General features: G+C 34.3%; 3 protein-coding genes across 5 annotated transcripts; 2 read left to right on the forward strand and 1 right to left on the reverse strand.

Annotated features, from left to right (window-relative positions):
• The first annotated feature begins 833 nt into the window (after positions 1-833).
• LOC105768969 (uncharacterized) lies at positions 834-5,979 on the forward strand. Of its 2 annotated transcripts, XM_012589284.2 has the most exons (16): positions 835-975; positions 1,057-1,169; positions 1,402-1,510; positions 1,634-1,698; positions 2,391-2,429; positions 2,635-2,731; positions 2,804-2,900; positions 3,023-3,086; positions 3,152-3,228; positions 3,334-3,415; positions 3,818-3,882; positions 4,003-4,087; positions 4,367-4,435; positions 4,515-4,582; positions 4,680-4,728; positions 5,310-5,979. In XM_012589284.2, exons 1-16 carry the CDS (start codon positions 909-911, stop codon positions 5,691-5,693), a joined length of 1,530 nt encoding a protein of 509 aa, XP_012444738.1. In that variant the 5' UTR covers positions 835-908; the 3' UTR covers positions 5,694-5,979. The 2 variants fall into 2 exon arrangements, with proteins under 2 accessions (XP_012444746.1, XP_012444738.1); XM_012589292.2 differs by lacking the exon at positions 2,391-2,429 and having other exon boundaries at positions 834-975.
• A 1,128-nt stretch (positions 5,980-7,107) lies between these two features.
• LOC105768960 (oleosin 18.2 kDa) lies at positions 7,108-7,917 on the forward strand. Its single transcript, XM_012589271.2, has one exon. The coding sequence runs from the start codon at positions 7,193-7,195 to the stop codon at positions 7,697-7,699; it is 507 nt and encodes a 168-aa protein (XP_012444725.1). The 5' UTR covers positions 7,108-7,192; the 3' UTR covers positions 7,700-7,917.
• A 276-nt stretch (positions 7,918-8,193) lies between these two features.
• LOC105768947 (zinc finger CCCH domain-containing protein 41) lies at positions 8,194-15,263 on the reverse strand. 2 transcript variants are annotated; one of them, XM_012589252.2, is made up of 5 exons: positions 15,017-15,263; positions 12,857-13,660; positions 10,525-11,700; positions 9,886-10,200; positions 8,194-8,873 (listed from the first exon to the last, which is right to left on the reverse strand). In XM_012589252.2, exons 2-5 carry the CDS (start codon positions 13,598-13,600, stop codon positions 8,520-8,522), a joined length of 2,589 nt encoding a protein of 862 aa, XP_012444706.1. In that variant the 5' UTR covers positions 13,601-13,660; positions 15,017-15,263; the 3' UTR covers positions 8,194-8,519. The 2 variants fall into 2 exon arrangements, with proteins under 2 accessions (XP_012444706.1, XP_012444714.1); XM_012589260.2 differs by having other exon boundaries at positions 12,857-13,711.
• Positions 15,264-15,737: the final 474 nt, after the last annotated feature.

The following is a 15,737-nucleotide window of genomic DNA, read 5'->3' on the forward strand; positions in this document are numbered from 1 at the left end:
GCTGAAACATAATTAAATCATAATCTGGACAATTTAAATTCAAATAATTAAAACAAGACACAATTAATTAAACTAAGACCTAATTAATTCGGTTAGGACAAGACATATTAAAAACATGTAATAAAAACATATTTATAAGCTGTAGGAATTAAGATGACTTAATAACATGTAATAAAACACAATTAACATGCATAATTAAATTCGTCCAGACTTTAGACCAATTAAACAACGAGAATTAATTAAGCTGAATCAAAAGTTATTGAGTTGAAAATGAGCTGGTTCGAGCTCATTAAGCTGAAATGGAGCTTAATTCAGTTTGCAACAAGTTGCACGGAGAGCTCAAATAATTGGCCCAAGCTTCGTCGATGTGTCCAACTAAAGTCTCGCCCCAAACTTTATCCACTAGAGCCGAAAAAGCCTCCTTGAAATGCTTGGCTTGTGATCGGGTGATAGGGCCTTGGGGCAGCTCTAAAGGTTCCTTGCTCGAGCTAGTTGTGACTTGGGGCGTGGCCGTCCCAAACTTCATCGAAATTTGAGCGGGTAGCCTGACCCATGAATAAGTGTAGGTTTAACTGGTACAATAATAAATTAAGGACTTAATTAAAAAATTTTGAAATTTAAAAACCAAATTAAAAAAATTAATAATAGTTTAGTCACTTTTGATACAATTAACTTTATTGTTTAGTAGCATTGTTATATAGGTAAGTCAAAAGATGCCGCCGCCGGTAAATACAAGGAAAGAAATTTGAGTTTTCCCGCGTCATCTCAAAACAGCCAAACACTCCTCGCGCCAAATCAAAGGAAATATATAAACATTCCCCTCCGTTTCATTTCATTTTATTCTTTATTATTATTTTCTTAATTTTTAATATTTTCGATTTTCAAATCTCTCTCTCTGAGAAATCCAAATGGATTCCTCCAAATCAAAATCTTGTTTCCATGGCATCAGTTCCAGAGAACTCAGTAGCTTTCGAGGTAACTCACATTCTCTGTCTCTCGCTCTGTTATTTGCCTTTTTTTTTTGTTATCTAATATATATATATATATATATTTCAGTTAGAAAACGATCATTTATTGATGAATTAGCTTCGGATTTTACTGAAATCGGTGCTGTTGCCATTGAACACGATGCTGACACGACTCCTCCCTTGGCCATCTCTTTTTGCAAGGTGCTCTTTTTTTTTTTTTAAATAATCAATCATATAAATATACTATAAATAAGTTTCTTATTCTACGACAATGTTGGTATAATTTTTTAGTTTTACTAGTTGGATTAGTATTTCATTATGTTTCAAATCTGGCTGGCTTTTGAATCTGACTTGGTATCCGCATTCATTTTTGTGTGTGCCTTCGTTTTATGGATTGCATTAAAAAATTCATTTGTGAAATCTTAAATTACAGGCGAGTAAAAATTCTCATATTTTTGCGGTATCTGATGAGGCTGGATATGTAAGCTTGTTTGATTCTCGTAGGAAGCTTTCTTCCGCTGCATCTCACCAGGAAAATGCAGGTTCATTTGTTTAATTTTGTATTTTCTTTCAGAATGACAATTTCAGTTTTTCAAATTTATTAACAGTGATATGTATATCTATCTGTCTCTATGTATGTAATTAATCTAAAAAAATTTGTGCAGAAAAAGCAAGAATCAGTGATTGGGTTGCTCATGAAAATGCCATATTTGATGTATGCTGGATAAAGGTAATCCCACGATTTTCTGCATTTGACTGTTAGAAGATTACGCGAATAAATCGCGGTGCTAATGTGACGCTCTAGTTGTTTTTTAGTGGTTTTGGCTCTCTTTGCTTTTGATATTCACGGTCTAATCGACCATGATAGTATTTATTACTTTTGTAAACACAATGCGAGTGAAAATATATTCACTTTGGCACTAGTGTGGAATTGTACCCTTTGACAGAAGTGCTCTTCCTTTTGATGCTATTTGAGCTTGTGATGAGGACTTAGATTCGTGTGGATGGTTGAAAAGAGTGCATTGGTTGGGGAAGCATTATTTAATAATTGTGCATACCGACTTCTTGAACACAATAGAAACGAATTAAGAACATTTTTTGTCAAGTTAAAATTTATCTGGGTCAGTTTTTTGGTTTACCTTAAACAATATGAAGAGGTCATTGCTAAAGAAATGATTGCATGGAATTGTTATATATCACGTCATTTTATATCTCTTTTCATTCAAATTATGCCATAGATTTTAAACCAATTATTTCTTATTTGATGAATTATGTGTCATGATTTGAAGAAAAAAGATAAAGCTAACGTGACCTAATTGTTTAATACAATTCTTTATCATCATTGCCCTGCAAACTATTCTAGTCAATGATTCTATGCTCCATGCTTTTTTTTCCCTCAATGCCGGTGAATATTTCTTGCAGGAAGATAGTCACATTTTAACAGCTTCAGGAGATCAAACTGTAAGTAGCCATGCATAAAAAGACTGTTTAAGGCTTTGTTTAGTTGATTCTTTTACATTGTGCTACGTGACCCTTATTTTGAGTTTTTTATTTATTTATAAAATTGGCTTCACTTTTTCTTTCAAAAGTGCATCTTTAGTATTTCAATTCAATGAGAGAAACGACGGATGTAAATGAATTGCCTTTTCTTTTGGACATTTTGCAGATAAAAGTATGGGATGCTCTGGAAAAGAAATGCATTGGAGTCTTGATGTTGCACACAGGAAGTGTAAAATGTTTGAGTTCTCATCCAACAAATTCTGGTAAGGTTTTCTTAAAATCTTTTTTCTTTTGGTGCAGAAAGATATGATCTTTAAGCATTAATTTTCCAACAGATCTTGTTGTTTCTGGTTCGAGAGATGGGTCCTTTGCTATTTGGGATCTAAGATGCAAGATTAACTCCCGAAGTAGATATGATGGGGTTTGCCTTACGTAAGTTATCGCTATGCATGCACACACGTACATATATATCTCAATATGTCGGCCTTTTGTATTTTTAATATTTGGTAGTAAGTTGTCACTTCATTGATTACTGTTACTGTCACTTCATTCAGAGCAACTTCCATGGTCAAAGGAGCTCATGCTTCATCTCAAGCAAGGCGGGGTAGGCATGGCAAGGTTTGTTCACTGCTGAGGTTTCTTCAGAATTTCATAAGCAGTTCTTAATACCTTAATCTTGTCAGGCTGCTGCTGCAAGCATTACATCACTTGTTTATCTCAAAGACGAGGTTTCCATTGCTACAGCTGGAGCAGCAGACAGGTAAATTAGAAGCACCTCTGAGGTTCCTAAGATTTAAGTTTTGAGTACTTAAGCATAAATTCATGTGGACTTAATATCCTTTCCTTCCAACCCTGGTTATTTCAGCGTTGTGAAGTTCTGGGATACCAGAAATCTGAAATCTCATGTCACTCGGGCATGTTCCAAGCCAGAGTCTTCATCTAAAAAGGTTGCCTTTCTCTCCTTCAAAATATGTTGAAATGGTTATTTTAGCATGAGATTATGAGAAATTAAAAGCCATTCATAGATAATTGAGCATTCTGTCCAATCCGATAATCTGCTGCAAAATGGTCCAGATGCGTGCATGAGGATTGACATTGATCCGAAAATCTAGAGCTTTAATTAGAGTTACATATATCATGCATGTCTCATGGCATTTTTTTTACTATGCTAATGTTGCTCTAGTTCTTTATTTTAACCGCAATTTCCAAACTTAAACCATTGTTCAATATGAATACAAGCACATGATCCTAAATATATGAAAAAACTGGTGTTAGATATATATATATCTACATGTGACACACTCAAATCTAAGTAACATGGCTTCTTTTAATTCTGTCCTTGATTTCAGGGTATATCTAGCTTGTCTCAGGATTCGAAAGGAGTGTTCCTCACAGCATCATGCATGGACAATAGGTACTGATCGACGAGATTAACTATAGAGCCAAAATTTCTGTTTTGGTGGTTTGTACACTAAAAAAAAAAAAAAATCATTAATTACTGCTATATATCTCATTTTGTTTTTCCTTTTACTAGAGTATATTTGTATAATGTACTTCAGCTTGATAAGGGACCTATGCAAACTTTCTCTGGATGCCAAATAGAGTCTTTTTATGTGAAGGTATATTCTGTTTCATTTTATGTCCGCTTCATCCTTTAAATGTTATTAATAAGACCAAGCTATTTGCTCGGACTCTCATTTTTCTTCAAGTATTTGCATCCGAACATATTTTAGGTACAAGGATATGATCTTTCAAATTGAGGGAAAAAATTGAACATAGTAGTTGCATATTTGCATCCAAAACTTACATTCAAGTTCAAGTAAGATAGAGCTCATGCACACCATTAATTTTGTTAGATTGATAATCTCTCCTAACTTTGAATTTATATGCAATTGTAGGCAGCAATCAGTCCAGATGCAGATCACATACTGAGTGGTTCCAGTAATGGAAATGCTCATATATGGAAGGTTGGTTATATTCTTAAAAACAAACTTTTCTTGTTCTATGTTGATACATGAACATGATCTAGTTAGCAATGGAAACCAGGTAAACAAGCCTCAAGCGGAGCCTATCATCTTGAGAAATCATCACGGCGAAGTCACTGCAGTAGATTGGTAAATTTCCTTTCACTGCAACCGTAGTTTCTATTATGCTTCCCATTCGCTGTTTGCTCGGTTTTAAATGTTAATATATTTTTTTTGTACTTTGCAGGTGCCCATCTGAGATAGGAAAGATAGCAACTACTGCAGATGATTTCACGGTATGTGTCGGAATTAAGCTTTGTTACTTAAATTTGAGTGTGAGTGTCTATGAATATATTTAATGTGTTTCATTTTTTTAGGGTCTTTGGATGTCTAACATAACAGTTGAGCAGGGTATTCAATGTTACTAGAATTTGAGGGTATCAAACATTAGTATGCATCTCTTCACATGAATTTAAAGTGTAAGAGTATTATGGAGTTAGATTGCATTGTCTCTTTTACTCAAAAAAGAGAGGATAAATTAGTTTTTTACAGTAGATTAAATGAAAATGTTTTTTCTGTCAAAAATTATTTATTTCTATTGTTAAAATTAGTTCATGTATGTTAGCATGAGGTATATGTAACATGCTCTGTATAATTGTTTGGTTAATTTTAATAGTAGAAATAGATGGTTAATAAAAAGTATTAGTTTGTTATTTAATTTACAGCATAGGAAATGCAATCTGACTAGCAATTTTCACGATACTTTTATCGAATTTAAAGGATTTTTGATGTGAAATGAGTCAAATTAAAGTAGTGTTTCCCATTGCAACCAGTTGGAATTATTGAATCATTCTTCAAATCCGCATTTATATGTCAGGTAAGGATATGGAACATTGAAAACAAGTATTGCTCCACCTCAAGATCATCTAGCATCCGAAGAAGAGTAAATGCGATTCCAAGTTCAGAAAGTAGAAAAGTTTTGATGAATGATAATGAGGAAAGCGGCAGCTCAGATTCATCAAATGAACCATTACACCAAATCCGAGTGAGCTCACCATCACACCCGGTAACCACTACATTTTTGCTTAGTACACCAGAAGGGCATAAGAAAAAGTTATTAGCATCAATTTCAGACACCAATGAAACAAGCAGCTTTGAGCAAACACCTGAACCTGCAATGAAAAGCCCGTCTTCAGTTTTAAACCCACCTTCTTCCTTGAAAAGAAAAACCATTAAAGATTACTTTGTAGCAGCTCCATGAAACTTTGGCGGTAAATTTCTCATTGAGGAAAAAGGCTTCGTATAAAAATAGTAGTGTTGAGTAAAGTTGTTCAAACTCCTTTCACTTTAAACACCAATAACCTGGTTAATGGGTATAGATTCTGGTTTTGTAAATTGGTTACCGAATTTAAACATAGCTACGGTTGTCTACGCCCTATGCCGGGGAATTTTACTTAATTATACTAAAGATAATTTTTTAATTTTTTTAATTATATAAGTTGGATATGATTTTTTTAAATATTAATTTCATTTTAAGTTTTTAAAAATTTAGATTCATTTATTAATATTATTAGAAATATTTTTTTTGTGTTGGTGTGCTATTTTGAAAAAATAAAATAAACTTTGTATTCAGATAACAAAAAATAAAATAATATTGTAATAGATTTGAATTTAATAAAGAATTTAACGGTTAACAATTTTAAAAGTTTACATAATCATTTTAATTAGAATAAAATATTTAGATTAATTAATGGTATTATAAAATTGAGGTATTAAATTATGTTGAAATTTAAGTGAGATGTAGGAATCAAATTGAAATTTAACCATTCATATAGTTTAAAAAGTAGAGGATTGGGATTAATATTTACCCATAATATTCTCATGTAAAAGGTAAAAGGACAAAGATGGACAGGTGTATAGATTAAGAACACATTTTTATAGATTTAAATTTTGCTAAAATTTTAATATTTGTATTTTAATTTGTTTAATTTTAATTTTTTTGTATTTTTTAATTTTAGTTTGATTTAAATAAAAATAGTTAAATTCATTTGGTTAAGCTTAATTACTTGTCTTATAATATATGTATAGTTATAAATTTGATGTATATTTTCTAATTGGATCATTCTAACTTTCAAAATTTGAAATTTCGATCTTGGTGCAAATGACAATTAATTTGTTAATTATATTTTTGGTGAGTAATATATGAAATAACAAATTGACATAACATTACATATATAATATGTTTGTTGCATTAAATTTTAAAAATAGCGTGACTCAATTTAATAAATTTAACTGTTATTGTTTAGTAAAGATTAAAATTAATAGCAGGACTCAACCAATTGAATAGTATGTGGACTGAATCTACGATTTTCATAAACTACAAAACTAATACCATGTCAATTCCAGCAATGCTTTCCCCAAATTTACTTTCTATATTTTTAATTTTAGAAATTCAATTTTTATTTTTTTTAAAATTGATAAAAATACAAGAAATTATTACAAATTTTAAAACTTTCTTTAAATCTTGTCTTTTAAGATTCTTTTTTAATTTTTATTGCTAAGGAATCACAATGAAACTTGTTCCCCATGCAAAGCCTCAACTCACCATGTCATCCCCTACGTGTCTTCCCATTAAACCTCTTTATTCCTTTATAAAACCCTCCCCCTTTTCCCCTATTCTCTCCATCTCTTTCTTTCACTGTCAACTGTCAAAGTTTCTCTCTCTCTCTCTATTGTTGAAGTTCATAAGCTTTTGTATCAATGGCTGAAGTCCGTGACCGCAACCTGCCTCACCAAGTTCAAGTTCACCCACAGTACCGTTTCGACAATACAACCGGAGGCGGTTACGGTGCAAAGAACTATCACAGTGGACCATCAACAAGCCAAGTTCTAGCAGTCCTTACACTTCTCCCCATTGGTGGTACACTGCTTGCATTAGCCGGGTTAACACTGGCCGGCACCGTCATTGGGCTGATGCTAGCCACACCGCTGTTCATCATCTTCAGCCCAGTTCTTGTCCCAGCTGCCATTGCCATTGCCATGGCAGTGACGGGGTTCTTGTCGTCGGGGGCGTTTGGGTTAACAGGGTTGTCGTCGTTGAGTTACGTGCTTAACCGGCTGAGGTATGCAACAGGGACGGAGCAGCTAGATTTAGACCATGCAAAGAGACGGGTACAGGACATGGCAGAGTATGTGGGGCAAAAGACAAAGGAAGTTGGGCAGAAGATTGAGAACAAGGCACATGAAGGTCAAGTTGGAAGGACTTGAAGATGATAACAGGGCTTTTGGGAATAAAAAAAGAATGTAGGTTTTTGTTTTTGTTTTTTTTTTTTTTGGGGGTTGTATTATGTTGTTAGTGTGCATGTGTGGTTAAGTGAATGATGTGGGTTTTGCTTCAATTCCATTTCCATGTATGTTTCCTTTTTATGTCTTAATCACGCTTGTTTTTTTACTCTAAATAAAATATACTCTACTTTTTTAGGAAATCAGTTTCCGAGATGCAACATTTGAGCATGGCTAATATATTGAAAGGAAAAAAGAACCTAAATTTCATTTAATTATTTTTAAAAAATATTATTATTATTTTAAATTCTATATTTTGTATCTAATCTTTAAAATATTTTTATTTCGAATATAAAATTTTAATCTTACCATTATCTTAAAACAATAAGAAGATTTTAGGAAGTTATATACATTTCTCGATTTTAATGAATAAAATGTATTAATTTAAAGAGATGAAATTGGACAACCATAAGCAGTAATAAAACCAAAATAAAAATTAACCTTTGAATTATAAGGAGAATCAAAGAGAGTAAAAAAAAAAAAAAAAGAGGTTCCCAAAGACTCGTGGAAAAGGAGAATGTTAGTCCCCTAAAGCTCTAAACAAATTTGCCACCCCTAATCATCCTTGTGGTGGCAACAACTAATATATGAGAATATCATAAACAAACATTATACTGTAAAAAAAACAAATGGAATTTCAACTTTCACAAAATTTTATACTTCAATAGGATTTTTTAACATTTTACCTCAACTGTACAAATCCCCAAAACAGCACCCTTAAGCCTTTTAAGCCACTCTTTCATGCTTAGACATTTGGGATGGGATTATGCTTTGAATCTTCCGGTACTAAACATTCCATATGCTCGCAATTACCCGAAGTACTGCAGCATGCTGTTAACTTTTCATTGGTCTCCACATCGGTTTCCTTTCTACTATGTTGGTCTTTGCTAGATGTTTGCCATGAAAGCTGTAAATTATGTGTCTTCCAGCATTTCCCATCTGCATACGCCTTCTCTGCGGAGTGGTGTGTGCTGTAAGTTATAAGAACCGAGCAATTATGCGATGCCTCTGATCCCGTATTATCATCTTTTTCCACATCTTGCAGCTCCACAGAGACGAGATCGCCGTATTGTGAGAAGTGTTGCTTCAAAACATCAACCTAATTGACACACAGATTTTAGCAACCTCTCATTGATTACAAAGAAAAATGTTAAATACCTAGTTTATGGCATTGGGTATGGTTTTATTTCTAGATGGAGCTACACATTTTTTAGGTAAATTTGGGGGCCAAGAGCATGAGCCCTCAGAATGAAACCATGATCTAGATCAAAATGTTCTGGTTCAGAAAACGAAGTAAAACAATTTAGTTCAGTTAAATATCATGTAAAGACTAAAGAGCATATAAATACTATGTTGCTCCGACCATTCTTTTTCGTAAAGTACTCGTATCCCATACACGTTAGATAGTTTAAATATGCTATTAGTTCCTGTACAAGATTTGAGATTTAGTTCTCTACTTTAAAAGTTAAAATTCAATCCTATTTTTTTAATTTAAAAATTCTAATTCAATTATTATCGTTGTTTACAATTTCTGTCAAAAATTTTCAACTGTCAATTATATGCAACGCCGAACATGCCAAGTTGACAAATCTTGACGGAAATACTAATAATGATTGAACTGAGATTTTTAAATCAGAAAAGAGAGAGGACTTAATTTTGAACTTTTTAAAAACATGGACTAAATTTCAAATTTTGTCCAAGTACAAGGACTAATAGCATATTTTGACCTTTTAGATATGCATATGGGCATGCGACTCTAAAAGGACCCTTGACGTAAAAAGAAAAACTTAGAGAATACACCAATATCAAAGACATCCTCGCATCAGACTCGAACTCAAGTCTTAGCAACATAGCACAAGTATATTTTATTAAACTCTCTTTGTGCGAGCAAGAAAATATCACATGCTATGTTATGCCTTTCACCTTTGGAATAATTCATCACTACAAATAACTAGAGTACTAGACATACCAAGAAAGTCTTCTAGTGAAATGCGCTTCTTTTTATTTTTATCATTTTCAAAATGGAATAAAAGAGTAATTCTGGTAAAATCTATCATCATAAATGACGGAGCAAATATGTTTCTTAGAGGAAAGGCGAGAAAAATACTCACATCTGCAAAACCCGCAGGCAATGGTGGAATAACTTGAAAAGCAGTAGGTCGGTTGTCCAATTTGTATTTATTTATCATGATTGGATGCCCTACCACCGCTGATGGATGAGAATGATGCTTTGAGCTTGTAGATTCCTGCAATGCAAGATTCTCCGTTGATTTGTTTTTATCTGTCACTACAGTGCACGGTGTTGCTACAAAAGCAGCTGGTTCGGAGGAACTTGAAGTTGAAGCTTTTGCGGGGTCAGCCGCAATTCCCACCTTCTGCCTCTTAGCAGCTTGCTCGGTATGTAGGTCGCCCTTGGCACCACTAGACTGCATGAGGTTGAAACACACATTAAATCAACTTAAAATTATGAGTAATTATCCCATATCAATATTTATAACCTTGATGTTCTGTTTTGCTATCTCTCAACTTGTGACAGCATGTGAATGTAATATGTAGTTGAACTATTGGAAAATAACGAGTATACATGTGCAGAAAACTGGAAATGCTGCATTCCCGCTGACGACGTTTTTGAAATCACTTGGATATAGAATTCTGGTTCATTAAAAAAAGTACCATGCTATGGAACATGCAACTTCTAACACGACAGTTTTCGGGAAGTATATGTTAAAAGTAAAGAAAATTCTCAGTACTTGTTTCTGAAGTTTGTCCAACTGGCGCCGGAAGTCATTCCGCTTCTGCTCCAGCATTTCCTGCTTCTTGCGGAGCTCCTCCTTCATCTGCTCCAGAGTCTCTAACTTTTTCTGCAATGGAGGTGAAGCCTTGGGACCATTCAAATTGACAGGCCTAGGGGAATTCAGAGATGGCGACAAATCAGCATCATGGATAACATTGCTTTTTTGAGCAGTTGGTTGAAGATTATCCTTTCCTCTTGTAGCAACAGGTTGTACTTGAAAAGCAGGAGCTGTTAGACCATGTGGATTTACTGCTATGCCACTGCCACTTTTTACAGCATCATCAGGTATGCTATCCCGATTAGCCCACCAGAGCTTAATAAAGCGGTTTCCCATGACAGCATCAGGTGACTTCAAAGCAGCTTCTGCCTCTTCCCTCCTTGAAAACTGGACAAAGGCACGTTCGCTATTTGATGGAATATAAATGTCAATAATCTGTCCAAACTTACGAAAATGAGAAAGAAGAGCTTCTCTTTTGTTGCTTTTTTGGGGAATTCCATTGACAAACAGTGTACGAAATGCCTTCTGAGTTGGTTTTCTGCTATTATGTCTACTATCAGTCTGTGACTTGAGTGACAAATCCATAACTTTGGTGCCATCACCCTCAGTGCTGATTGGCTTTACCTGACACGAAGTGCCTTGCAAGCTGGGAAATTCTTTTTGTTCTCCCTTGGTTTCATTCTCAAGATAGTCGGACGGTGTGAGACCAGTTTCCTGTTTTGTATCTATTCTATTTCTTGAGCTAGCAATTCTACCCCAAACAGACAAATTTGTGCCCTGTGACCCAGCGCTTCTAACTGGAAACTCATTATCGTGCAAGGGTTCCATTTTATGAACCTTGGGTGAATGTAGACCTGAGAGAGCTGCCGTTGCTTCTGAGCCATTGTTATTCCACAAAGGCTGATCAGGATCATATAAATCAGCCTCACTAGCACTAGTAGAAACAGTATATGTGCCATTTGAACCTAAGGCATCGCCAGTCATTCCAGGTTTGCTACTTTTTCTATAAATACCATCACTGTTCATTAAAGAGGCTGAGGGAGGAACACCTGAAGGCAGTGGTCCAGGTACAGCAGGGGTTGACAATAGCTGTGCACTTGAAACTGTTACAGGAAGGTTAAACTGTGACAAGCTCTGCAAATCAGAAAAGAACTGTTAACTTTAATGCATGAGGAATGCTAGGTGTTTCAGGGTGATAATAAAGAATCAAAGTCGAAGAAGGAACTCTCCTATGAAGGCGATTTGGATTTCAGAAGCATGCACATTATGGAAGAGATCCTCATTTAGAAGACAATATAAATTGGAAAAGAAGCAACTCCACCAGTCAATATAGGCCATGAAGCAAATATTGATTATGTTAAAGAAGTTTAATTGCAGAGATCTCTAATTCATGTAGTATATTTTTGGTCAATGATTAAAGCAGAATATTTTTTATAGGAACAAATTTCTTGTTTGTGTAACCCCATTATACTATCCAGGGGGCTTCCCTTCAAGAAGATACTTAAAAATCAATAGCAATTGAAGCTAATCTACCAGAAGGAGCCAAAGCAGGAAATCTATCTGGTATTCACGCTTTAGTTGGTTAGGAGGTTGTTAAAAAATAAATAGGATCAACATAAGTGGAAGGAAACATCAAATGAATATATTAGGAAGTAACATGAGAATAATTTGTAGTAGTATAGCATATTTACACTCTAAATATAGCAGCAAAACCCAGGTAAATGAACTTAAAACAGCAAGAAAAAAAGCCTAGCTTTCAGTGGTAGTGCAGCATTGAGATGAAGGTACATTGCAACAAGCTTTTGAAAGGTGTTAAAAAGGAAATATTAACAGCCAAAAAACCTTTTTAGCACATTGTCCATCCTATACTTTTTGTTGGTAGCCAGATAAGATAATCCAGATGAACATTGGAACCTATTGCATCTGGAGGTGTTCATGGGCTCGGACAGGCCTAGGCTTGATTCTAAAACTTTTTCCAGGCTCAGGCCTGAGCCTGGCCTGCCCAAATGGCCTGTTTCGCTATAAAAATATATTAATATTAATATTAATATTAATATTAATATTAATATTAATTTTTTAATATAATATAATTTTTTTAATATATTTTATTTATTGAACAGGAAATTGGCACAGGCCAGGTGGCTCAAGGTTGAAAAAAATAAACCCAAGCCCGGCCCGAAGCAGGCTAGGTCAACTGGTGAACACCTCTATTGCATCACAGTATGATGTTCAAGGACAACTGCATAAGGCACATGTCAGAATTAAGTTGGACATCAGCAAAAATGCATACCTGAACATCTTCAACAACAATGCGATTGACACCATGCTCCATTGGGCACATGTCTCCTCTTAGACAAAATCCACGCTCCTCAAAGTCTCTACAACGCTGTCGAGGAATGCCCATATTCAATGAAGAATTCATCGGAGGCCTGAGTGCACCTTGTAAGCCAATGGGATGGAGAGTATCTAGGCCACCATTTGGTATTCCAGGCATAAGCCCAAAGGCAGTCCATGATGAGCTTTGTGCATTTGAAACATTTGGTAATCCCCTTCCTGCAAAGAGACTTGGAGCAACAGATCCTGGCTGAACCATCTGAGAAGCAATATCAACTGAACTAAACCTAGGATCACACTGTTTCCAAGAAGAGTTATCCCTTCCTCTTGCCCTACCAGGACCATAATCTCCGCTAAATGTTTGGTTCAACCTAAATCCAGGGCGTCTTCTGCCAAACTTGGATGTCAAGTCTTTGTCAAGTGGCAAACCGTTGTAATTTTTCCAGGTTTCACCTGCTCGAGATTCATTTCCTCTGATAGGATGCCCATTTTCAAAAGGCTTATTGTGCTTTTTGTATGGCCTTGTAAAAACTGGATCCACAAAATCTGTCTCTAATGATTGAGAACGTGTATCATGCCGACGATGCTTGTGGTTGCGGTCATCATCCTCCTCATCACTGATTTCCTTATCCTCAGGACCACTAACATAAGCAGGAGGAGAAAGACCACCAAGCTTAGGTGATGAAGCTTTCAGCTCCATTGGACCCTTTCGAAATAAATAACAAACAATTGTTCCTTACCGCATGCAGAGTTCCAATCTCTATCAAAATTGCAGCAGTCAAACAACATGAGAAGCCATTCGAAGGAAGATCTAAGATTAACGGAAAGAGTTTAAGGTATATAATAACAACATAAAACAGTACTTGACACAGCAATAAATAGACCTTTTACATAAATTCTTATGCACTCACTACAACAACCTCATGTCCAAATGGAAGTTCACATAACCAATGGTCCCAAAACTATAAACAAATTTCTGGCCGCATGCCTAGTAAGCTAGCATATATACAACTTACTTGCATTTCTAATGCCTCATAATGAGGTTTCTGATATTGCAATAAATCCATGTTCTAACCCATGAGTCAATTAAGGCATATAAAGTTAAATGCAAACAAACTAAATTTCTCTAGTTTTATGACGGAAACCATCCATATCCCACATTAGAAGTCATTTCAAATTGAAATCCATCTAACAATGCTATGGAACACAAACCAACCAGATCCACAGCTCTGCCACTATAATTTGACTTTGGGTAGTTAGAATGACGGACATCTAACCATACTCTTCAGTCTCCATAAAAAAGCATTTTGTCACAAACTCAGGAGATCAACCTCTCTGAGTTAACTTTTCTACAAAATATGACCAGCATAAACTCCAAAGAAGACCTTACACTAAAAAAAAAAAGCCAATCAATTGCCTACAGCTAACACTAACATAAATACCAAAGAACATACAGATTAAACTAAATGCATCTAAGAAAACCATTATTTCAACATTGATAAGGTTTTCATGATCCATGAACTCATAGCAAACTAATATTACAGCAAAAACTACTGCATAACGTCAATGGAACTTGTTTTTTTGCACGCTTCAAAGCTATCATATTAACACATACCAAATCAAGCATGTCCAGGCATTAATAAACAATAATTTAAACCAAATAATAAACCGCCTATCAAGCTCGAGCAAGGTAAATCTAAACCCTAAGACATGTCAGTCACCTCAAACTCAAATATCATTCTGCAACATATCCATAACTCATTTCTTTACTCCTTGAGCATGTCATAAATTGTGATTTCTCATTTTCAAACCTAAAAAAAACAAGCTCAATAACAACCTCCAAACTGCTTAAAACCATATATTCCACTTAAACTACAATAAAGCTATAATCGACGAAAATCTAGACACAAATTTAAACAAGAATCAAGAACAATAACTAGAAAAGCAAAACCTAATCCCAAAAATTTCTCAAAGATAATAATAATTAAGCTCCTAAACCTATATTTTCACAGTTTAAATCCAAGAAATTGGAATAATTAACCAAAAAAATCAATAATCCCTGTTTCGCCAAAAAAAGAAACAAACTATATATTTAGTTAACAAAAAAAGAACTTACAGAATATTCTAGACGAATAGAAGGAGGAATGTCTTCGGAGCTATCATTTGAATCCGGCCCGACTTTGAAATCGTGAAGAAGGTACTTTATGAGGCGGCGGAGGGGTATTTCGGGAAAAGAGAAAAGAATACGTCGGCCGGAGAGAGGGTCAGGATCGTAATAAAGGGTTAATCGAGGGCGGGGTTATTAGAGAATTTTAGAGGGTTTGAAGAAGCAGTGATAATTTTTTTTTTCTAATTTAAAAAAGACAAATATAAATACATGGAAACGAGATTTTTGAGAGACGAGGAAAGAGACGAAAAAGGCTGAAAAAAGTTTTTGGGATAAATATAAAATTTATACATAAACATTGGGTTGATCTACAATTTGATGTATAAACTTTGATTTAATGTAATTATATATATAAATTTTAAATTGTGATCTATATATATATGCATGAAACTTTAATTTTGATCGATTATAGGCATTTAAATAAATAAATATATATTTATTTTCATATCGATTAATATAGTTGTTTGTGTATCTAATATATCAACATAAAGTGGTATTAATTGATCATATTATTAGTGATTTGTGAAAATTAAATCAAATAAAAGTTTTATGTATAAAAGCGTACAAAATTAAAATTCATATATTACATTGCACATTAGATTAAAGTTAATGTATAATTTTAATATTTATCCCATAAAATTTTATTTCGAGACTAAATTTTTGTACATTT

This window comes from Gossypium raimondii, chromosome 7 (genome assembly GCF_025698545.1).
Source record: "Gossypium raimondii isolate GPD5lz chromosome 7, ASM2569854v1, whole genome shotgun sequence".
Taxonomy (NCBI): domain Eukaryota; kingdom Viridiplantae; phylum Streptophyta; class Magnoliopsida; order Malvales; family Malvaceae; genus Gossypium; species Gossypium raimondii.